The following is a 23,351-nucleotide window of genomic DNA, read 5'->3' as shown; positions in this document are numbered from 1 at the left end:
ATAGTGGGACAGGAGGGAACTGGCCTCCGAATGCTGGCTCCTGGGACTCTGAGATTCAGAAACGTACGTACGTACATGTGTGTGTGTGTGTGTGTGTGTGTTTAGTATGTCCCCTGGAGACCAGAAGTTGCCTCATGGTCAGTGGGCTGGACCACTCTCCACATCTGTGTCAATATACTGTGACATGTTGGTATTCTTGCTTGAGCTGCGTTAACAGGCCTCAATGCCTTTATCAAGTCATCACTCCGTCCTCTCCTGCTGTAGGTTGTCCTGGGTGATTTTTTGCCCACATAGGTTATAAGTTCTTTATCTGCATGATTGTAGCCTACCTTAGGGTGAAAATGGTGACCGGGCAACTGGAAAATCATTCCCTCATATGCTGACCTTAAACAGGGGGAGAGGGCTCTGTTCAGAGCCAGCAGGAGTCAGTTTTAATGAAGTAGATGCCGGAGGTACCAGAGGAAGTCCTAGGGCTTAGTATCAAGGTCAGTGAAGAGGGGGAGAGGAAGGGGCTGGAAACCTCTGTGCAGTGGTGACAATGACCAGTGCCCTCCTGGGTGCCCTGCAGCTGAACCAGGGCTCATATTCTGCCGGCGTGCACGGTATGGGCAGCACCTTGATAGTCTCATTAAATATTTTTAATATCACCCCCACATAGTGTCCAAATGACTCGCAAGTGGCAGCAGGCCTGGCTGCGGCATTCGGTGACACAGAGGGTCCTGGTTGCTCAGGCCACAAAGACCCCCCAGCAAACTATGTGGATAGAAGGCAAGGTCCGGAGTCTCCTGCCTCAAGAACTCAGGTGATTATTGTACTAAGTGAAGTAAGTCAGACAGAGAAAGACAAATATCATACGACATTTCTTTTATGCAGAATCTGCAAAAAAAGAAAAAAAGACACAAATGAACTAATTTACAAAACAGAAACAGACTCAGAGACTAAGAGAATGAACTTACGGTTACCAGGGGGGAAGGATGGGAGGGAGGGATAGATTGGGAGTTTGGGATTGACACGTATACACTGCTGTATTTAAAATAGGTAAACAACAGGGACCTACTGTATAGCCCAGGGAACTCTGCTCAATATTCTGTAATAACCTAAATGGGAAGAGATTTGAAAAAGAATAGATACATGGATACGTATAACTGAATCACTTTGCTCTACACCTGAAAATAACACAACACTGTTAATCGACTCTGCTCCAATATAAAATAAAAATTAAAAAAAAAAAGAACTCAGGTGAATAAGGGCTTTGCTCCCACAACTACAGACACTACTCCAGAGATCCTAGGAAAGGCATACGTTGTCCTGCCAGGGCTGCCAACTAGACTGAGGGCCCCCAAACAGCTTGCTGAGGAGGAGTAGGCAATGGGGGTCAGCCAAGGCAGGCTGCTGGGTGGCAGCTACAGCTGGTGTAAGAGAACAAGAGTTCAGCGAGCACCTGGAGAGGGCCTGGGAAGGGAGTCAGCTGATGCAAGATTAGCGCTCTCGCAGGGCTTTATCTCGGATTTTCTGGTGCCTCTTGTGAGTCGAACAGCCCGGAGCAAGCAGTGACGTGGGCAGGCCCAGCACCTCATCTCCCTGTGCCCAGTGTCCTGTTATCCCTAGGGCGGCCTGCCCACGCCTGCCCTCCTCCCCACTGACAGAAGCCATCCTCCCTCCTCCAAAGTGCCCCTTTCCTGCTGGGGTGGCAGAGGAAACTTTCTACAAGTACATAAGTTAATAACTGAAATAACTTCACGCCCCTGAACTATTGCTGTTTTACAAGAAGATCCTAGATGAAGCAGTGCCCTAGCTCAAGAGGGAAAAACCATCCTCTAAGGGAAGAGTTTCCTGCTAGGGATTGAAACAATGTTTTTGGCTGCAGGAGCCCAAAACGTAACCTATTCACCTCTGCCCTGTGCCCACTTGTGCCGGTAACACCAACAAGGCATGGGACCAAGGAGCTTTGATCCTCATATCCTGAAGTCATTTCTGGCCCCTGTTTGCTGGCTCTGTAAGGTGTCTGTAAGGTGTCATACGATCAGGGAAGGAAGCTGGCGGTGGAGGCTGTGTTTCACCCTTTGTTCCCCCTGTACCTCTCAGAGAATGGAATTGGAAGGGAGAGAGGGAGGGTGTGAGGTGAGTGCCCGGCAAGTTCACTGCTGTGGGCGTACATGCTCGTGGGGAGAGTGGGACCTCAGAGCCAGGAGGGCCAGCAGGTTTCTCTGCGTGATAGCTGCTGCACTGGTTGTGTTCTGCTTTCCAAGAAATATGGGAGTTATTCCCTCCTTCCCTACTTTTTAATTGTGTTCTATTAGTTTAGTACCAAACCTAAAATTTAGAAATTCACAGAAAACCCTACGAAACAAAGAAAGAACTAACAGCACAGAAATTTAATAATAACAATAACAACAAAGCTATAACAAATGAGAGGCAAGCTATCAGGATCTTGCGGGAGACAACGGATCTGCCACATTTCCGGTCTGTGATTCAAGGCTGAGCCTTCCCTCCATCCCTCCATCTCCCTTTTCACAAAGGGCTCCTCTAGCACCACAAGCCCATGACAGTGACTACAGCAGGGAAAGGCATGAAGGACTCCCTAAGGATGGCCCCTCACTCTACAGGGCCAGTGCTTTTGGGGGCTGCTGTGTCCAATCCAATCTATTTACCAGCTAAGAGTGGGGGACATTTATACGATCGAGAGAGGGCAGAAATTCTATAGCGTACTTTTTCAAGGAACCTCTCCACAGATAAAGAAACAAAAGAAGGATATTCAATCATGAGTCTCACCCTGGGCATCCCCCCTTTCCCCATTCCTGCTCCTTACCCGAGGCAGGCTCTCCTAAAGATATCCCGAGGTCTGGGGCGTTCCACTGCCCTTCCAGCAACAAACCTGGACGCCTGAGGGCCCTGAGCCCAACGCTATGGGAGCCAAGGCTGGGAGGTGGGCAGGGTCCCCATGACACATCCTGTCTGTGATGGGAAAACAGGCTGGGCAGTGCAGAGGCAGAGCTCCGCAGAGCACTGCACTGACATACAATCTTTATTTCAGCTAACATCTCAGTGGTGTAGGTTCATTGCCCCTGTGAGACAAGGATGAGGCCCAGCTTTTCTTTTCTTGGTACAATGCTGCTTAAGCATGTGGACCAGAGAGGGAGGGAACCTGATTTGGAAACTCTCCCTTGAAAAATCCTAATTCTCTCTCTCTTTCTCTGTCTTTTCTTTCTCCTCTCTCTCTCTCTCTCTCTCTCTCTCTCTCTCTCTCTCTCTCTCTCTCTCTCTCTGCTTCTGATGACTGAACTAGCTTGACACATTTAATGGCCCCCTCTTTGCCACTGACTTGCCCTTAACAACCATATTACAAACAGACAACAGATAAGCAAACAAACAGATGACTCCCTGGTAGCGCCAAAGTCTGATGAGTCTGCTTAAGGAGACTGCCGTTCTCAACCATACCCTGCAGCCTGGCCGGTCGGCCCCCTTTCCAACCTCGCTTACCTCCTAACATCCCAGAGGCACACTTCAGTTGCCCCACAGGGCTGAGAACGCTGGCAGTGGTTAGGAGTGAACAGAGGACACCCCTTATCCTGCAGTTTTCCTGTTTTATCCGGGTATCTGGTTTACCCAGGACTTCTTCCTCATCTTTCCCTGTTCCCTACCCTGCCCTTGGCAAACTTTTTAGTCTTCCCCCTTCATATACCAAAGTAGGGGGGAAAATTTAAAAACAGGAAAATGTAGATGAAGTATTCGGGCGCAGGGACTTATCTGTTGAGATTTATGGGTTGTAAAAGCAATTGCTTCTCACACTTCCATTCTGCTTATCTTCCCAATTCGGAAGATTAACTGAAGGCAGATATCTGGGTCCATGCACTACAAGATTCTAATTCTGAATCTTTGATTTTCCTTTAAAAAGTACCATAAAGAATTCTGCTATTTCTCTTCCCGATTCCATCCACTTCCATCAAACTCTTCTCTCCTTATGCCCCTACCCACTTATTTCCCAAATCTCACTTCTTCTACCCAGAAGGAATCGCAACACGGGACGATTGCTCACAGCCCCTTAGCCTAAGGTTCCCTCCAGCCAAGGCTTCTGCCTCTCATAGAATCCCCAGCACCCCGTTTCCTTATGAGTCTCTCCAACACACTGGCGTGTCCTTCTCTGATGCTCTTCATCTTTGTTACCAACTCGCCCCATTGGAGTAATGAGTTCCATAGGTTCAGGTTTACAGCCTGCCTGCTTCTGTTATGGATGCTAATTTTGTTTCTATCAAGCTTCTAGGGGAGCTTCCTATCATGAGTAGATCAGGTAAACAAGCTGACTCCTTTTTTTCAGATTCAAGATTTAAGAACATGCCCCTTCCCCCAGCTTTTGCCTTTCATGGGCAAAGAGCCCCAAGAGTTTTACTTGGTCCTCGTGGTACAAACTCCCCACCTCTGATCATTTTGGAAGCTACGGACCCTCACCAAGTGGTGAGAAATTCACTGTGGAATGAGAAGAGGCAATGCTCACAAAGGGCTGCATGGGGTTGAGGAAGAGAAAATGGTAATAGGGACGCCTAGACCTTCACGTGGAGCTCCCCTGGCTGTGCTGCAAGGGGTGGCGAGGTCACCTAGTCTACACCCAGTAGGGCACTGGGCCATCAGAAGAACCAGAAGCAGCTCTCTTGGAGCTAGTACCTAAGACTTGTCTACTAGAAATTTTGTTATAGGAGTATGCCGTTTTTCTGCAGTAGACATGTGCTTCCTCCATTGAAATCTTCATCATGTCCTTCTGCCAATGGTACCTAGCTTGAGGTGTACCTCAGAGCATCCTGTTTTCTAATAGACACTTCCTTCCTAGCCCTAAGGTTTCCAACTCTGATTCATTGTAGTATTTCAAAGTTTTGTCCATTAACGTTCATCTCAGAGGTCCTATTTTTATTTTATTTTGGCTTCTTTTTTGCTCTAACATGTCCCCTGTTCCAGATAAGATCAATGACTACTAGGTCTAGGTTTTCTGGAACATTCTCAATTCCATAAGTTCAGTCTCCTTTTCAGGGCAAGTCATGTGTCCCAAGTTTTGCTTGAAAAAATATGGTTACCCTGATTTTAAAATGACCATCTGGCTTCTCCAGTCCTAACTTTTGCTTTGGTGTACTTCTCCTTTGTTGCTTTTTGGGGGCACTATTTTGTTTTATGTTTGGTAAGGAAAGGGGGTAGCTGAAAGAAGACAGTAATATTTGCCGATAACTTATTTATCATTAATTCATTCATTAATCTCTTTGGCAATCCTGCAAAGTTCGTATGATTTTAGAAATGAGGCAACTGAGAAAACTTCAATAATTTTCTCAAAGATAAAGAGCTGATAAGTTATCACAGCTCAGCTTAGACTTTGATATCCGGCTCCAAAATCTGGGCTTTTTCAACTGTTGCATAGATAGTGTTTTCAAAGACCATACATCTGGCTTCCAGGGGACTTCATTGTCCAGTATCCTGTTTTGGGTGGTTATCTATGCTCAGTGCTGGGAAACCACATGCTGCCTCCTACCTCTTCCCAACTCTGTCTTCTGCTTCCCCACCCAGTTCTTCCCCTTTCGAACCTAACAAACCTTCTCCCAATCATATCTGATAGAAGTCGTCACTCTCACCCGCTATATTCTAGACTTCTGATGAATCCCTGGCTCTCAGCTCCTGGCATAGAATCTGAGAAAAATTGCCTTCTCCTCCTCTCTTTCTGCCTTTTTTCTTACCCTTGTGGTAGAACTGTTCTCTTTGGTCCATTATTTCTGTAAACTTCTCAGGAGACATATGCTTCCGGGAGGTGAGACATTTTGGCAGGTCTGATGTACTGGATACCAGCTTCTCCGGTGGGGGGTGGGGGGTGTGGCGAGACTGGGAAGCAAAAGTAAGACTCTTAAACTTACTTCATTGTCATCACTGCTACCAATCACAAGTCCAATGGAGAGCCAGGCTCTGTGGGAGCTCCCGCCCCAGGGGAAAGTGCTCTATGTATGGCTTAGAATGTTAAGAAATGATAAAGCTCAACAAACATAATGTTAGCAAAACATACAGGCAGACCCTCATTTAGTCAAGGTGTATCCCGTTTAGCACTTAGATGTATGCCCTTGATCACGTCCATCATAAAATAATCCACAAATGTTTCCTGGATATCTCAAATCCATCCATTTCTCTTTAACCAGTTGCAACCAAACCACCACCATCACCTCTTGCCTAGACTAGTTGCTGAAACAATCTGACAGGTTTCCCCATATTCACCTTTGTTTCTCATCAGTCTAGTCTCTAAGTAGTAACCAGGGAAGTGCTTCGAATACATGAATTAGACAAACTTACTCTATTGCTTAAATCCCTTCAGGGCTTTCCTTTGTTCTTAATCACAACATAATTCTGTCAAGGTGGGAGCCTTGGTAGTGGTGAGGCAGAAAGTGGTTTCTTTTACCCGATGAAACTGGCCAGGAGTGCCTGATCAAAAGACTGGACTCACCTGGAGAAGCATCCTGGGGCACCCGAAATGAAAAGAAACTTTCCGCTAAGCCAGAGCCATAAGAGAAGGCACCAGTCCTGGAGCCAGCCAAGTCCTGGGCAGAGTGACTGCGGCGAAAGAAATCAAAACCTAACACCACACATCAACATTATGTTCCGCACTGCAAAGAAGCCACCAGTCTAGTCAACCTCTTGCAACTAGCAATGGGTTCTGGGCACTCTACACAAACAGGGGCTTCTGGAAGACCCTGGGGGTAGGCCCAGAAGGAGGAAAACTTACCAAGAGGAGAACAGCTAAAGTCTAAGATACAGAAGCCACAGTGAGCATAACTGAATCTCTAGGATGTAAAAGGAACTTCTCCCCACCCAGGAAGCCAAGATGAATTCAGTGAACTCTGAAGGCACCTCCAAGTGAAGGTCAGACCACTGGACTCATCTCAAGGCTCCCATGTTGACTGGCAATGCTTCAGCAGTTGTAACTTTTTTTATTCTACCCTCATTAGGAATAATTTGAGCAAGTCCAATGATATACATATATATTTTTCTCATGTTGTATGCATGTACTAGTACAAGTGTTTTCTTGTAAAATCCACAAAAGAGAATATCTATAAAAATAAAAACTAACACTTGGGCCTCTGCTGAGCATTACTGTTTTAATTGCTTCAGACATTTAACATTCATCAAAACCTTAGAAGGTAGGTATTGCTATTGTACAAATTTTATAGTTGGGAAAAAGAAGGTGCATAAAGGTTAAATATTTTTCCAAGGTCAAAGCTAATAAATGGTAAAGAGATTTGAACACAGGTTGTGGGCTCTAAAGCTAGAATCTCTTGACCAACATGCTTTACTGAGTACAGAGATTTTAAAGGATGAGATCAAAATATGCATAAAAGTTCTACTATTTTCCTGCTGCACCAAATAGGTCTTGCTCATCCCCTGGCATCGTACGTGCACTTCACTTTGGAGACCACTGTTTAATACTGATGGTACATCTGCCTACCCATACACCTTTGAAACCTGTTTCTTTCATTTTCCTTCCTTTCTTCTTTCTTTCCTTTTTGAAAAACTTCTGAACCAGAAGAGGAACAAAACTTGGTTGAACCCTCAGACCAGAGGCCACGGGTGAGAGGAGGTGGGGTCACATGCCGTACTCACTGGAGCAGAAGTGAGGCCAGGCATCCCTCCACCCAGGGATGAAGTGTACATATTCCCGTTGTGTGTGGAGAGGTAGAGGGACGCCTTGCTCTTCTTGTTGAACATGTCTAGAGAGGCCTTTTGAAATGCTTTTGCTACGTCCTTATCGGTGTAGGTGTCTTCCAGCTTTAGCTCCCTGTGAGGCAGCCAGAGGAATAGGCCAGGCGAGAAGCCACATGAGGGAAGGAATGCAGCACGGGGAAAAGTGTAACAGCTACTGGAGAGAAGACTTTGGGACACATGTTTTTTATAATAGAATATTTGGAAATACAGAAAACACAGAGGAAAACTGTCACTAATAGTCTTACCATTCAGAGAGAGCACTTAGGTCGTAGTTTTCTTATGGAATCCATTCCTAATTTTATACAGTTTATTGGAAAGTAAAATCATGCGATACATTCTGTTTAGCATGCTTCCTTAACTAATTTTCTCTATGACATTGTCAGCTTCTCTAACATTATTATTATTTTTTTTTTTGCGGTACGCGGGCCTCTCACTGTTGTGGCCTCTCCCGTTGTGGAGCACAGGCTCCGGACGCACAGGCTCAGCGGCCATGGCTCACGGGCCCAGCTGCTCCGCGGCATGTGGGATGTGGGATCTTCCCGGACCGGGGCACGAACCCGTGTCCCCTGAAGCGGCAGGCAGACTCTCAACCACTGTGCCACCAGGGAAGCCCTCTAACATTATTTTTAAAGGCTGCCAAATGGACCATGATATGATGTACCCTACTTTAACCAATTGACCCGTTTCTGTCCTCATTAGCTAAAATACTACAGAGAATAGCTACATGTTTGTTTTTTTTTTGGAAACATTTTTTTTTCATTAAAAATTTTTATGCTATTTTAAAAGGTTACTTTCCATTTACAGTTATCACAAAATGTTGGCTATATTCCCCGTGATGTACAATACATCCTTGAGTCTATATTAGACCCAATAGCCTGTACCTCCTACACCCCTATGTTGCTCCTCCCCCTCTCCCCACTGGTACCCACTAGTTTGTTCTATCTATGAGTCTGCTTCTTTTTTGTTATATTCACTTGTATGTTGTATTTTAGATTCCACTTACAAGTGATATCATACAGCATTTGTCTTTCTCTGTCTGACTCATCTCACTTAGCATAATGTCCTCCAAGCCCATCCATGTTGTTGCAAATGGCAAAATTTTGTTCTTTTTTATGACTGAGTAGTATTCCATTGTATATGTGTACCACATCTTCTTTATCCATTCACCTGCTGATGGACACTTAGGTTGCTTCCACACCTTGGCAAATGTAAATAATGTTGCTCTGAACGTTGGGGTGCATGTATCTTTTCAAATTAGTGTTTTGGGTTTTTTTTGATGTATACCCAGGAGTAGAATTTCTGGGTCATATGGTAGTTCTATTTTTAGTTTTTTGAGGAATAGCTACATGTTCTTTTAAACACGTGGAATTACTGAGTCAAAGATGCACATCTATTAAGGCTTTTGCTTCATGTTTTCCTATTACTCCCCCAAATCTTTGTATCCGTTTACTATTGCTCATTTTCTCATAGACTCAATTCTGGGTATACAAAAATTTTAAACGCTATCTAAAGAAAACATTAACTTGTTTATATTTGTTACTAATGGGTATGCACATTTAAAAATATGATTATGTGCATTTCTTCCTTGAGGATATTTCTTGTCCATATACTTTGTTCAGTTTTCTACTTAGTGTGTTTTTCTTGTTATGGATGAGACTTTCATATATTAGAGATAGTAAGCTATTATCTTTGGTATATGTTAGAATTTTTTTCCATGGGGTAGGTCTTAGGAGCAGTGTTTGTGCTAATTTGGATGTTGGTGGCAGGGTTAGCAGTAGTAGTTAGAAACAGGGGCAGATGTTGGTAAAATACTCCAAAACTTGAACAGATACCAAGAAGAAAGGGAAAGATTCCCTTCCCAGTGAGAACTCTTTGTATTCTTCTTTTCTGAATGTCTTGGAGTATCGCATCAATAAACAGCATTCTCCCTGCTTTATCGACAGCAAAGGAGAGTGAGCTGGACTATCTCTATTTCATAGGTGCGGGGATTTGAGGCAACAAGCAAGACATTCATTAAGCCAATGGCTAGTGGGAATGAGACCAGACGCTCCCCAAGTTGCCATCCTGCATTGTGATTATTTGCTTCTAGGTGTTTCTTTCTCTACAGACTGTGAGATCCTCTAGGCAGGTATCATGGAGTCACATCCACTTTTATGTCCCCAGAGTTTAGTATGATGTCTGACACATAGTTGATGTTCATAACATGTTTATTGCCTGAATAATTTAGCCACACTCCCTTTCCCCTTTTTATTACTCTCCGAAGCTTCTTATAGTCACTTGATCTAGAGGTTCTGTCAGTGCCCCTGTGCTCCCTAAGATACAGGGTGAGGTCTCTGAGAAAACAATAACGCACTAACCCACGTGAGGACTTGGTGTCATTTCTACTGTGTTGGAGGATTGTTGTCTTTTCCCACAGGAGTGGCTGGTGGTCCAGACTCAAGGCATGAGGAAGCCTCCTCCTTCTTATGAAGAGGACTCACCTGAAGGCTTCCAGCCTCTTATAGAGGTCGGTCTGTGTGTTGCCACTGGCTAAGAGAAAGTCATTGAACACCAGGTGAGCCAGGGATTTCTGGACCCTCTTGCAGAAGGGTGTGTGAAAGATCACAAACTGTAAGTCATCAGGAGTGAAATGTCGATCGATGCCAGCTGGAAGAAGAAGTGTGAAAGCAAGGATGTGGCAGGATCCACTTAGACATACTCTCCAAGATCTAACTGTGCTGAGGTCTCCCAGAAAACTGGCTCCTACCTCCGGCAAACACACAGAGGTTTGTTCATTCATTTTACAAGCATTTTACTAAGCACTCTACTCATAAAGAAGGTAAAGAAACAAATATTTTCTTCCTATCTGCCATTGCCAACCTCTATGACAAATAATTCCTCAAATCAACCTCGTACTGTATTATTTTCTCTATTTTCCAGGGGAGAAAACAGTCTCCAAAATATGAAGCTGAGTCATGTGTCCAAGGTCACCCAGCTTGAAAAGAGGTGGCTTTGGCTTTGGGTTCTGGTGTCTCTGGATCTACACTCCAGACTCTCTCATATTCCAAAGAGAAGAGCAATGCACCCCCTGCCCTTAGGAAAGTTTACAATTCGGTGCTGAGATCCAAAGCGGCATTGATCAAATTCCATATGAGATTAAGGACTAAAATTAGAATGTCATAAGAATTCAGAGGATGCCAGAGCAATTAGCCAATAACAATTTTACAGTGGATGGGCAGAGGCAGAGATGTTGAAGTCGACTCCTTTCCCATGGAGGCAGCCAGCATCCCACCCAGTGCAGCAGAGACAGGCAAGATGCTTCAGGACACCCCTAAAGCATCCATGCTCTGATGCTTCAGCACATGCCTTTTCCCACACTGAAACCTGCCTTTTTTAGATGCCCATCTGGGCATGGCTAAACAGGTAGGAACTCCCCGCTTTATTTTTTAAGTGTATGAGTTTCTCTTTATTTTTAAAAGAAGATTCGTTTCTTTTCTGATTATGGAATTGGTACATATTTTTTAGCAGAGAACTTCAGAAAGTAAGGTGAAAATAAAATCAACTTCCAACACTACCAGGCAAAGAAAAGAATCACTGATAACACTTAAGTATACTGAAAATATAGGTAAGAATTTTCAACATCAACCAGACTTTAAAAGGTGGCAAACTATAAACCAAGAGTCAAATCACTCCTGACTTCAACAGAAATGAATCCTGGCCTCCATAGGACGTGGTCACTCTGATTCACACAGTACCTCCCCAGGTGGCCGGCACCCACTGGCTTCAGCTTTGACCTTGGATTGTCTACTTTCTTTCATTTAACTCAAGTTAGAGGCAATTTCATGCTTGACTTTGGGTGACTTCCAAAGGGAATTTAGCTCAGGCCCAGGAAAGGGTGTCAGAAGAAGGGGACATGAAACAATTCTCTTGTGATCATTTGAAGAGGAGAAAAGAGTCCTTGTCTTAAGAGGTTAGGACGTACTCTTGGCCTCGTGTGAATAGGGTCCCCACCTTCTGCCCTCTGAGCCCCATACCTTGCTCCCACTCGTCTGCATCTTTTGATGGTATAACATGTAGCATCGGTCCAGGGCCCGTAAGTAGCGCTGGATGGACAGCTTCCCATCCAATTGTGGGCACTCTGAAGTCATATCTGCTTTGTAGAAGTCATATACATTCTCCATGTGGGTTGCTCTAAGCCCTGGCAAGGCACACAGAGGGATTCGGGGACTGTACAAGGCAGCCCACGTTGAGCAGAGAGGATAGGAGAGCCACATACAAGCAGCCCCCTGGTCTTTATCTTTCTCGTGCCCAAGCCTGAGCCCACCGAGCATCCCTCATGTGTTCAAAAGGAGTTGATTGAATTGTCACTTTTATATAAATGAGATTTATATTTCCATTTCCATACCTAGATGGGCTTAAAAAAAATCTGGAATAGACACCAAAAGTCTCAAAGGAAAGCTCTCACTTTATACTCAATTATCTTCTTTCATTTTCAGTTGTCAGTTTAGCTCTCAAAGGGTCCTTGTCAGCAGCATCAGTACCAGCCATTCCACACATCATTATCCCAAAGTGTGATGGTGCAGAAGAGGCAAGCTTGCGGATCCCTCTCCTCCCCTCCTCCCTGCCCTCTGCTCCCCAGTCCAGTCTTTTGGAGACAGTCAATATCATCATCAGATCCACATTTCGGCCCTGCATAGTGGGTGGGCCAACTTGGAATTAGGAGCTAGGTATTTGGCTACGCCATGCACAGTCTCCCGGCGCCACATAGACACTGTTTACTACAAACCTCTCTCGAGGGCTAGAGGGCCCTTGGGCCCAACCAGCATTGCCACAGCTCCAGCCCTGCCTGTGGGGTGAATATTACCACTGGAGTACACTGCGATGTCTCCACAGACCACCAGGGCATAGTGACTTGTAATGAGAGACAAGAAATAATTATTATCACTACCAAATCTCAAGTAGACTGAAAGCCTCCTGTATGCCAGGCACAATTTTAGGTACTGGTGATAGATCACTGAACCAAAATAAAAATTCTTGCCCCATGGAACTTGTTCTAGTGAAATTCATCATGACACATTTGAAATGCAATGTCCAAACTCAGTGTTCTGTGACTCTAGCTGTAAAATCCTCATTTATTCAGAATTCAGTTTCTGAATTCAATGAAACATTCATAAATTAGCACTTCTGGAGATAATTTAGGTTTGTACTGATCACCTTACAGCACTTCATAGTACTACAGTGGAAATTTCTTTCAAATCATAGAAGGCCAAGGGATGGGGAGGGAAACTAATATTTGAAATCCTAGATAGACATGAGCTATCCTCAAACAATCCTTAAAATAATCCAGTGAGGCAGGAATTATCCACATTTACAAAGGAAGACACTGCCTTCTAGAGAATCCAAGTAATTTGTCTAAGGTCACCCACCTCATGAATACGGAATTATATATTCAGACCCGGTTCTGACTGGATCCTGAACCACGTGCTTCGAACAATCTGGTATTACCTTCCTTCTGAGAAGAGTTAGTGTCAAGTAACCACATTTAATGTAGGTGAACCATAGTAACTACTTCTATAGTAGCCAGATGATTATTCAATAAATAATTGTTGTCTTGAATATTATTTGTTCCTCTCTCATCTGATAGTACTGCCCGCCCTCAAACTTGGGTTTGTGAGAGAAACATGGAGGCAATTTTAGGATTCTACCTAAACTGCGAGGAAACCCCCAGGGTTTACGCCAGCACTGTGCTGAGAGCCATTATTTCTGTATAATTCAGTCCTCACAATAAGCCTATCTGTCAGATACAGTTATCTCCTCTTTATAGACAAAGGAATTGAGACCCAAAGAACCTGAGTCACTTACCTAAAGCCACACAGCTAATAGATGGTAGGATAAAGATTCAGAGTCAAGGTTCCAACCCAAATTCATTGAAACCCAAGAACCTTCTCTTAAGATTATATAACAACTCAAACTCCAACCCCAACGAAACAGTATTGTTATTTTTTCTCTGCAATTTTATATACATAAATATATAAAAATATATAATAAACATATAATATATATAAACAAAATTGATATATGTATATAAAATTAGGAAACTATAGAATAGTATTTAGAAACCATTAAGGAAAAAACCAGTCAATTAGACTGCCTAAAATTAAAACCTTCTATCAGAAACAAACTCAAAAGACAAACTGGGGAAGTATTTACAGTACATAAAGCCAACAAAGGATTATTTTCATTCATATATAAGCGCCTCATAAGAAACATAAGGTATGTAATAGAAAAATGGCCAATAAACATCATAAAAATATCAAAGTTCTCTTATAATAGCAAAGGAAAATCAATGATACTATTATATTACTTATTAAACTGACAAAGATTAGAAAGTTTGATAATATATATTGTAGGAATGCACTTTAGTACAACACGTTGAAGAGCAACTTGGCACATTCTATCAAACTTTTAGATCAAACTATTCTGCAATTCCACTTCTAGGAATCTATTCCTAGAACATATTATCATGAGCGTGCAAAGCTATTGTACAATGTTCATTAAAACAGTATTTATAATGCAAAAACATACATCAATCTAAATATCCATCTATATGGGACTAAGGTTTGGCATATCTATCAATAGAATATTATGTGGCTTTTAAAAGAATGACTTTAGGTGACCTTATGTGTATATCTATCTATCTGTCTATCTTATATCTATCTATCTATAGAATGACCTCTAAGACATAGAGATGAGGAATAATGTGTACAATGTTAAAAAATGAATAGATAAGGGTATGCTTTCAGGTATATAGAAAATTCCTGGAAGAATACATAGAAACTGTCAGTGTTAAATTATGGGAATTGGTAATGGGGTGCCAAAGGGAAATTTTTCTTTACTTTCTTTACTTTTCACCCTTGTGTGTGTGTGTGTGTGTGTGTGTGTGTGTGTGTGTGTACTTAACTGTTGGTTTCAATTACCTTCATTTAAAACAAAAAAAGACAAGAAAAAATGAGGTCTCTCAGGCAATCTGAGCCAGTACCACTCTTTCCTTCCCTCATACCCTGCTGTCTCTCTGGAGTGGTCCAGACCTTCTTGGTGAGTCCCAGAACCACCTTCTCCCATCTGAGGGTCCCCAGGTAGATGGCCAGGTCAGAAGCAGAGATCACATCTACGCTGGCCTTGTCTTGTTTTGGCATTTGCCATTAGACTCAAGCTTAAATATGCTTTTTGTTTTAGTATAGATTAACAATTCACATCCTAATAGCTTGTTTGAATTTTTCCCCTGCAAGACATCACGTTAAAGAAGGATGCATTTGCAGCCCTCTCCTGTGGAATACCCAACCATTCAGCAGAATCTACTCATTTGAAATGACATGTTTGAAGCTGATAATACCCCCAAATATAGGCTCTGATTTTGGGTTAAAGGCTGGTGTGTGTCCCTTGCCCTTCACTTCTACTCTCTAACTAAATTCTGGGCTGGACATATTGGTGGTGACGGTAGTAGGGGTTGCTGGAGAGGTAATAATACAAATGCCAAGCAGGAGAAGCACTGCAAGTACAGGTTTAATGATGTAGAGACTAGAACATGCGAAATCAATGGAATCATTGTTGGCGAGGCTACGCAGGGCAGTTGAAAAAAAACACTGAATGGGTGTAAGGAATTGTACTGCCTTGTTGCATGAACAGAGACAAACCATTAAACTCTTCTTGGCCTCTTTTTAAAGTGAAAAATATTGGATTAGATAGTCTCTAGGGTCACCGCCAACATCAAGACTTCATAATTAATTTTATAATTAATGTTTATTATGGTTTCTAAAGTTTAAATTCTGGTTTCCAACTTAGTAAAGGTAGGGTCTTGTCTGCCCAGGTACTGTTTTTTCACATCTCCATTGATATCTTGTTTAACGCCTGTAAGGCAGGTAGGCAAAAAAAACTCTGAGTCTCGCAGAGGTTAAAGGACTTGTCATCAATTATTGACAGACCTAGGTTTCTAACTCTCCTAGGAACCAGGCAAGGGAGAGGAAGTAGAAATACTCTGTGTCATAGTCTATGCTGTGATTCTTTGGGTCTATTTTTATCAGGGTGTTTTCCCCTAACACCTAAACTTGTTTAAATCTTTTAACATCACCAATCTCTTTCCTGCTCAGAGACTTGGGAGAAACCTTAGAGAAACAGGAAGAATGAAATGGGAAATATACCAAATTTGATTTGGTGTCTTGCTTCTGCCATGCACTACGTATAAGATATTAGATCCTCCATTTTCCCCCCATAAATCAGGTATGACACCCACTTCCTAGGCTGTTGTGAGGACCAAATGAATGACTCTGTGAACATGCTCCCTGATTAACTGTATAAAGCTATACACGTCTCAGTGGTTATTATCATTGTGGTTGTTGGATGATCGCAGCAGCTGTATGAAGAAGGTGTCCTTCCCTCCCTGAATGAAACCACCCAAGGAAAGGAGAAGCTGAGGATTCGGCCTCCAACCCAGCTCCCTTCTTACATAAGCCTCTGGCAGCACGTACCATCCCAGGAGCTGGACTCCACCCAGTTGGCAACACTGAATAGAGAGAGGCAGTGTCACCGTAGCAGGCACTGGTGGTATCTATGCCCTCAATGTCAGTGTTGCCTGAATCCTGGAAGAGCTCCTTGAGCACTGTTTTGACAGCCTTGGACTTGTTGATGATGGTCTCAGTGCCCACTTCCAGCCGGCCCCCAGATTCCCATGGGAGCTGCGTGTGCTCCATCAACTGCTGCACCACTGTCAGGCACAGGGAGTTGATGCTCTCCTGGACTGAGCAGAAGCCCATCTGGGTTTGGTCCATGCCCACTGTGTACTTCCCTGCCTCCACATTGTTAAGCTTCTCCCTGTCTGTTTGGTCCACACAATGGGCTGGGAAATAGACCTCCAGGGCAAGGATGCCCACATCCTTTGGCCAAGCATCTCTTTTGGCCAAGGGGATAGCAGGGACTGTAGAAAACCTGTAGTAGAGAAAACAATCAAAATTCCACTAATGGGTTCTAGCTAGTTTCCTCAAAAGACAGTACAGCCATCATTTCATTCATTTTTTAAAAAATATATTTTAAAGACATCAGATGAATACAAATTTAGGATTGTTATATTTTTATCAGATGAATACAAATTTAGAATTGTATTTTCCTGTTGAATTTACCCTTTTATCCTTAGTAAATGTCCCTCCGGCATTTTTATAGCTAAATACATGTGGAACAAGCAATGTCTGTGGGAATACAGAAGACAGAGAGGGCAATTCCAAACTGGAGCAGAGAAAAAGTGGAGAAAGGTTCAGTAAAGAGGGAAGAAAACTGTTTCTTTCCTGGACCCACCACCTCTCTTCAACCCTAACTCCTAATCCCTCTGGAGAAGATGTGGAGTTTCTCCTTCTAGCTACAAGTAAAGAACTCACCAAGCCCGCCTTCTATTTGTTCCACATAAAAGGTACCTGAAAGCTGGTTACTTTAGAGGTATTCTTAATTTTCCAGATGGTGAAAGCAAGGCACACATTGGTGAAGCGATGTGCTCAGGGTAACTTCTCAGTTTCTCATCTGTTAGAAATATTCTGTCTTTTCACTCATGAGTACCACCAAATTCCTTTGACTTGCATCTGGCTACAGGATTCCTGATCGTGGAAGAGTGACAGGGTGGCTCTGCAGGCTTATGCATTTAGCTCCATGCCACAGGAATTGTAGCCCAGGTGGAATGTATCCATCAGTCATCCGCAGGATTCTGGGCTTCTTGTAGCCCCAGTTTTCCCATCACAGAGGTCACTTTAAAGGACTGCTGTGAGGCAAAAGTGGATCATGTGATCACAGTTTTCCCATCACAGAGGTCACTTTAAAGGACTGCTGTGAGGCAAAAGTGGATCATGTGATCACAAGATAGTGAGGCAAAGTGATAAATGTTTATTCATATCTGACAAAAGAGAATTGAAGTTTAGTTCTCTGCCCTATTTGGTGACACTCAGATAATTAGAGTTTATACTCTCAAATGTTTGTGGAAGAGCTTCCCAGTACCTAGAGCTAATGGCTACCCAGAGCTCAGTCCTGTGCTTGGCTGGGTTTTCTCTCATTCTCATTCTCCCTCTGTCGTCTCTAAGCTCACTCCATCCCTCTCTTCCCAGTTAGAAATCTCAAGTCATAAGGAAAGTTTCCAAGAATTAGTCACATTGTAACTTTTGTAAATGTCTTGGTAGGGGGTTATTACTTGGAAATGGATTCCAGAGCCTTGAAGAAAAGTTAACATGTAGAGGTTTCCAGAAACATCAGGCCACTGGAGTTAAGAGTATCCATCTAATCTTGTACTTTCTCTAAAAAATAATCACTTTATTTAATTTAGAACTGGTTTCGTTCTGGTGTTGCTTGGTTCAAGAACATGCATCAGACTTTTATTTCTTTACTCCATCTCGCCTCCTTCTCTTGTGTTTCAAAATTAGCTATTAGGGCTTCCCTGGTGGTACAGTGGTTAAGAATCCACCTGCCATTGCAAGGGACACGGGTTTCGAGCCCTGGCCTGGGAAGATCCCACATGCCATGGAGCAACTAAGCTGGTGCACCACAACTACTGAGCCTGTGCTCTAGAGCCCACGAGCCACAACTACTGAGCCTGCGTGCCACAACTACTGAAGCCCAACACCTAGAGCCCGTGCTCTGCAACAAGAGAAGCCACGACAATGAGAAACCCAGGCACTGCAACAAAGAGTAGCCTCTGCTCACCACAACTAGAGAGAGCCCGCACGCAGAAACGAAGACCCAACACAGCCAAAACACAAACAAACAACAACAACAAAATTAGCTATTATATGCCAGGCACTGTGCGATGGAGGGCTGTGGGGGTGAAGGGGACGGATGGAGAAAGGCGGAGATCAAGGTCCTTGGGGGCTTCCTCCACCAGTAGGAGGAATGAGATAAGCACATACATACTATATAACCCAAAAAAGAGTCAGAATATGATAAAGGCCACAAGAGAGAGAGAGAGAGAGAGAGATGGGCAAAACCCCACGGGAATTCAAAGGAAGCAGAGATTTCCTGTGTGTGGGAGAATCAGGACTGGCCTCATGGAAGGGGCTAAATTTGAGGTCAACATTGATGGATAAGTGGAGCTTCTTCTGATGAAGAATTGGAGGGTGGCTGCAGGGGCAGTGCCACAGCAGGCAGTGATTGAACAGGTAAGGGCACCTGGAGCAGAGAGTGAAGGGGAGAAGGAGGACAACAAATGAGAAAAGCAGGTGGGGACCATGAAGTGGAGGGCAAAGGTCTTCCTTATTTTAAAGGCGGTTGAAGCACATGGGGTGGGAGCCGTCTTTATGGTGGATTTAGAGTGAATGCAAGTTGGATTAGAGGGGATAGACATACAGAGAAACTGAGAGCCATAAAGAGGACTCTTAATACCCATTCAGGCCATGGAAAATGGGATTAGCTGTGAGTACACCAAAAGGGAGATGTGAATGATAATTCCAAGTGTTGGAACCAAGGACATCAGAAGGAGGGGGCAGGTTAGGGGGACTGGGGTTTATCTCTTGGAGGACAGCCAACGGTTGCTCATTGAGACAAGCAAATCCACTTCAATCCCTTCCTCACAAATGGAAAAACATGTTAAATTCCGAGCTGGGACATTAGGCCTGTACTCAAGGGGTGGGGAAGAGTGTTGATGATGGTGGGGAGTCATGAAGAAAATAAGAAGGCTGAAGGCATCTCCTCCCACCCGACACACCCACGCACCCAGGTTCCCTGGGCACCAGGCAAGGGAAGACACTGGGCGAAAAGTGTTTTTCTAAATATTCTTGGAACGCAGTGTAGAAATGGGAAGGAAGGAAGGGCTAGTCCTAAAGTACACTGGATGGTTTAGGGGTGTCCGGGTGCTAGCGGTAGCTGTGTTACCATCAATGCTGGGAGACTGTGAGCCCTTGGGCTGGACTTGGGGAGTGTTTGCAAAAAAAAAAAAAGGAGTGCGTGTGTGCTTCTGTGCACGAGCACATGGTACATACACACGCACACACATACACTCTTATCTGTACATCTCATGTCCCCCTTTCATGAAATCAGAGAGCAGAGAAACACGCTTCTTATCCTCCGTCCATTTTGAATCTGACTGCAGTGACTTGAAGCAGCTGGTTTTACTGACACTGCAGGTGACACACAGTCCTGAAGGTCTCAGCAGGGGCTGGGGGGAGAGGTGCAAACGGTGGTGGAGAGAATGCCATGGGCCCTGGTACCGATATTTCCATTGCTTCGTGCTGCTAGGGGTGTAAAACGTGTCTTGCTGACATCGGCAGGTGCCAGAGGTTTGGGATCCTGGAATTCTGTAAACAGACCTGGGCTGTCTCTTTAGAGATGAGGTGACTGAGACCTTGAGAGGTTAACTTGCTTCTCTAAGGCTGTGCCCAAGCCTTGCCAACTTTTGACTGGGATTCTAGTGACTTCTGCCTCCGGAAACCCTGCCCCTGCTTATCGAGGCTCTGTGGCTTCTAAAACTGGGCACAACTTCTCACTTAGAACATGGGCAAATCAAAGAAAAACATCATCTCTCCAACATGTACATACCTGCGCTGCTCCTGGGCATGTATGGGAAAGGATGGCACTGATCCCTCCTTTCTTGGGCTCTTGTGGCAGCCTTGTTTATGTTCAGCCACCTCAGGAGGCTATGGTGTTCCTTATAATACATCCTAAGGTAATCCAACCTGGTCTTGGACCCTTGTCTGAGTTCCTCTCACTTGGTTGTCGAGAAAGCTCTCTGTCAAGTTAGCTGTTATTAATGTATTGTGATGATAAGGAAAATCTTTCAAAACCAAAGGGAATGAATCTTTTCATAGTAGCCCTTTAAGTAGTTGGGAGTGGTACAGGCATACAGGCAAAGGGCTGGAATTACAGAGGATAAAGAGCCTGCTCCATTTCTTCTGTTTTTATTGTCGTTCTTGTGTTTGTATAGCGCTATACAATTTCCAAGTGCAATGTAATAAGTGCTGCAATAAAAGTACAGGAGCCCTAAAGAGGTGATCGTCATTTGCAGCTCAAGGTCTCCTGAAGAGGAAAGGTCTGCTTTACTGATGAGGCTAGTGATATGTGGACAGGTGATCCAGCTTTCCCGAAGATCTACAGCTGGTAAATGGCAGGTTGGGCACTCAACCATGTCTTTCGACTCCAGATTCTGCTCTTTCCACTTTGGTCTTCTACTTCACAATAAAATGTTCCTGCCCTCTGATCTTCTAATGAATCTCTCCCTCCATCCCACTCTCATTGCACCGATCTTCCTCTATCTTTTACAAGAGTCATGCATCCACTCATTAGTTCATTCAATTAACCCCTCTGTCTACTATGACTCTGTGCAGGGCACGGAGAACAGTCAGAGTGGTTCCTGATTTAGGGGAAACAGAGGCAACTTCATTTTCCTGAAGACAGAGAACTTCCAGCTGCCCCTAGAAGTCCAAGTCTCCCAGGTCTTCCATCATCTTTAGATTCTTGCCTCCATACATCTTGGTGCTTACTGCTCTAACCCAATCTCCCACCTTGCTCTGTCACCCCATGCCCTTCCACTGAGCCACTGGCAAAGCTCTGTCATCAACTGAAAATTCCTTATTTCCAATCCTTTTTCTGAATACGCCCTTTGTTTCTTTCTCTGTCTCAGACTGCAACTCTCACATAGTGGTTGCGCTCTTTGCTTTCCATAATATGGGACCCCTGGCCAAAGGAACCCAATGTACTGCAGTGCTTGGAATAAGGCATATGTCCTCTTCACTCTTCGCTGATATCCCCAGAGTATTTTTCTTCTCCCTCCTCTCAAAAGCCCCATTCTCTGCAAGCACATGCCATCCGTCTGGACCAACCAGTGCCTTTCATTCTTGCAGTCAACATTCAGTCCTGCTCCACTACCCTTGTTCATGAACATGGAAGTACAGGGATCACTGCCTTCCTTTCCACCCTCAATCCTCAGCATTCTTGGAGATGTGAATCTCCACATAGGTAATTCATCCACGCTGCCCTCTCACGTAAGTTCCCACTTCCATGATTTTTGTCCTCCACTTGACCTCAGCCTCCCATCCCACACTCATACTCTTTTTTTTTTTTTAAGTATAGTTGATTTACAATGTTGTGTGAGTTTCAGGTGTACAGCAAAGTGATTCAGTTATTTATATATATATATATATATATTATTTTTCAGTTTCTTTTCCCTTATAGGTTATTACAAAATATTGAGTATAGTTCCTGTGCTATACAGTAGGTCCTTGCTGGTTATATATTTTAAATATAGTAGTGTGTATGTATTAGTCCCAAACTCCTAATTTATCCCCCCCCTTCCCCTTCGGCAACCATAAATTGGTTTTCTACGTCTGTGGGTCTATTTCTGTTTTGTATATAAGTTCATTTGTATTATTATTATTATTATTTTTGGATTCCACATATAAGCAATATCATATGATATTTGTCTTTCTCTGTCCTGCTTAGTCACTTAGTATGATAATCTCTAGTATGAGTTTCCATTCTCATACTCTTGACCTTCTCGCTATACAACCTCCAAAGTTTTAATTTCATGAAGCGCAATTCTAATAACCTCTATCTTCCCTGCTTACTTTGTGTGTGTGTGTGTGTGTGTTTAATGTCTTTATTGGAGTATAATTGCTTTACATTGTTGTGTTAGTTGCTGCTGTATAACAAAGTGAATCAGCTATACGTATACATATATCCCCATATCCCCTCCCTCTTGCGTCTCCCTCCCACTCTCCCTATCCCAGGCCTCTAGGCGGTCACAAAGCACCGAGCTGATCTCCCTGTGCTATGCGGCTGCTTCCCACTAGCTATCTACAATACATTTGGTAATGGATATATGTCAATACCACTCTCTCACTTTGTCTCAGCTTACCCTTCCCCCTCCCAGTGTCCTCAAGTCCACTCTCTACATCTGCATCTTTTTTTTCTTCTTTTTTTTTTTTTTTGCGGTACATGGGCCTCTCACTGTTGTGGCCTCTCCCGTTGCGGAGCACAGGCTCCGGACGCGCAGGCCCAGCGGCCATGGCTCACGGGCCCAGCCGCTCCGTGGCATGTGGGATCTTCCCGGACCAGGGCACGAACCCGTGTCCCCTGCATTGGCAGGCGGACTCTCAATCACTGTGCCACCAAGGAAGCCCTAAACCCACTCTTGGTCTACCCTGTGCCTGTATCTGAGCAGCTAAACAAGGCTGAAGGAAAACACAGTATGGTATTAACTGGTTAGCTTTACATTTACAACCGCATATCTCAAATGGACCCTCAGCATAGTCTGGCAATTCTACTACATTTTCCTAGTTAATTTGCTCTCCCACTCCCAAATGACTAGTCACACTTCCTCTTCTGTCTTCAGCCCATCTCCTCTACTCATTCTCAACTGATTACTTCGACTCCTCTTTCACTGAGAAAATAGAAACCATCAGAAGAGAAGTACTCCATCTCTTATTAGAAAATTCAGCAAATTGCCTGCCTTTATACCCCATACTCTACTTTCCTATAGTTCTTATCTAGAGGAACAATCCCTGCTCTGTTTTAAATCTGATGTCACCACTTGTGCACTGATTGTACTGCCTCTGCTCTGTGTGAAGACTGTGGTTCTGCAATTGTCTCTTCTCTTCTTCCTGATTTTTCCCCTTTCTACTAGGTTGCTCTTATCA

General features: G+C 43.9%; 2 protein-coding genes across 2 annotated transcripts in view; both read right to left on the bottom strand.

Moving 5' to 3' along the window:
* Positions 1–775: 775 nt before the first annotated feature.
* The window catches only part of REG4 (regenerating family member 4), a 61,125-nt gene continuing 38,549 nt past the window's right edge, over positions 776–23,351 (bottom strand). The window contains 1 exon segment of the mRNA XM_060141887.1: positions 776–876. Within this exon segment, the coding sequence (XP_059997870.1) occupies positions 866–876 (11 nt within the window). The 3' untranslated portion in view covers positions 776–865.
* Positions 4,433–23,351, bottom strand: part of HMGCS2 (3-hydroxy-3-methylglutaryl-CoA synthase 2) — a 31,171-nt gene continuing 12,252 nt past the window's right edge. Inside the window, 12 exon segments of the mRNA XM_060142867.1 lie at positions 4,433–4,464; positions 5,712–5,834; positions 6,461–6,570; positions 7,618–7,649; positions 7,651–7,792; positions 10,200–10,365; positions 11,733–11,747; positions 11,750–11,896; positions 12,485–12,609; positions 16,220–16,269; positions 16,272–16,680; positions 19,731–19,876. Coding sequence (XP_059998850.1) covers positions 4,433–4,464; positions 5,712–5,834; positions 6,461–6,570; positions 7,618–7,649; positions 7,651–7,792; positions 10,200–10,365; positions 11,733–11,747; positions 11,750–11,896; positions 12,485–12,609; positions 16,220–16,269; positions 16,272–16,680; positions 19,731–19,876 — 1,497 coding nt within the window.

Source organism: Lagenorhynchus albirostris, chromosome 2, assembly GCF_949774975.1.
Source record: "Lagenorhynchus albirostris chromosome 2, mLagAlb1.1, whole genome shotgun sequence".
Lineage (NCBI taxonomy): Eukaryota > Metazoa > Chordata > Mammalia > Artiodactyla > Delphinidae > Lagenorhynchus > Lagenorhynchus albirostris.
The sequence above is the reverse complement of the archived record's forward strand: the minus strand, read 5'-3'. Positions and strand labels throughout refer to the sequence as shown.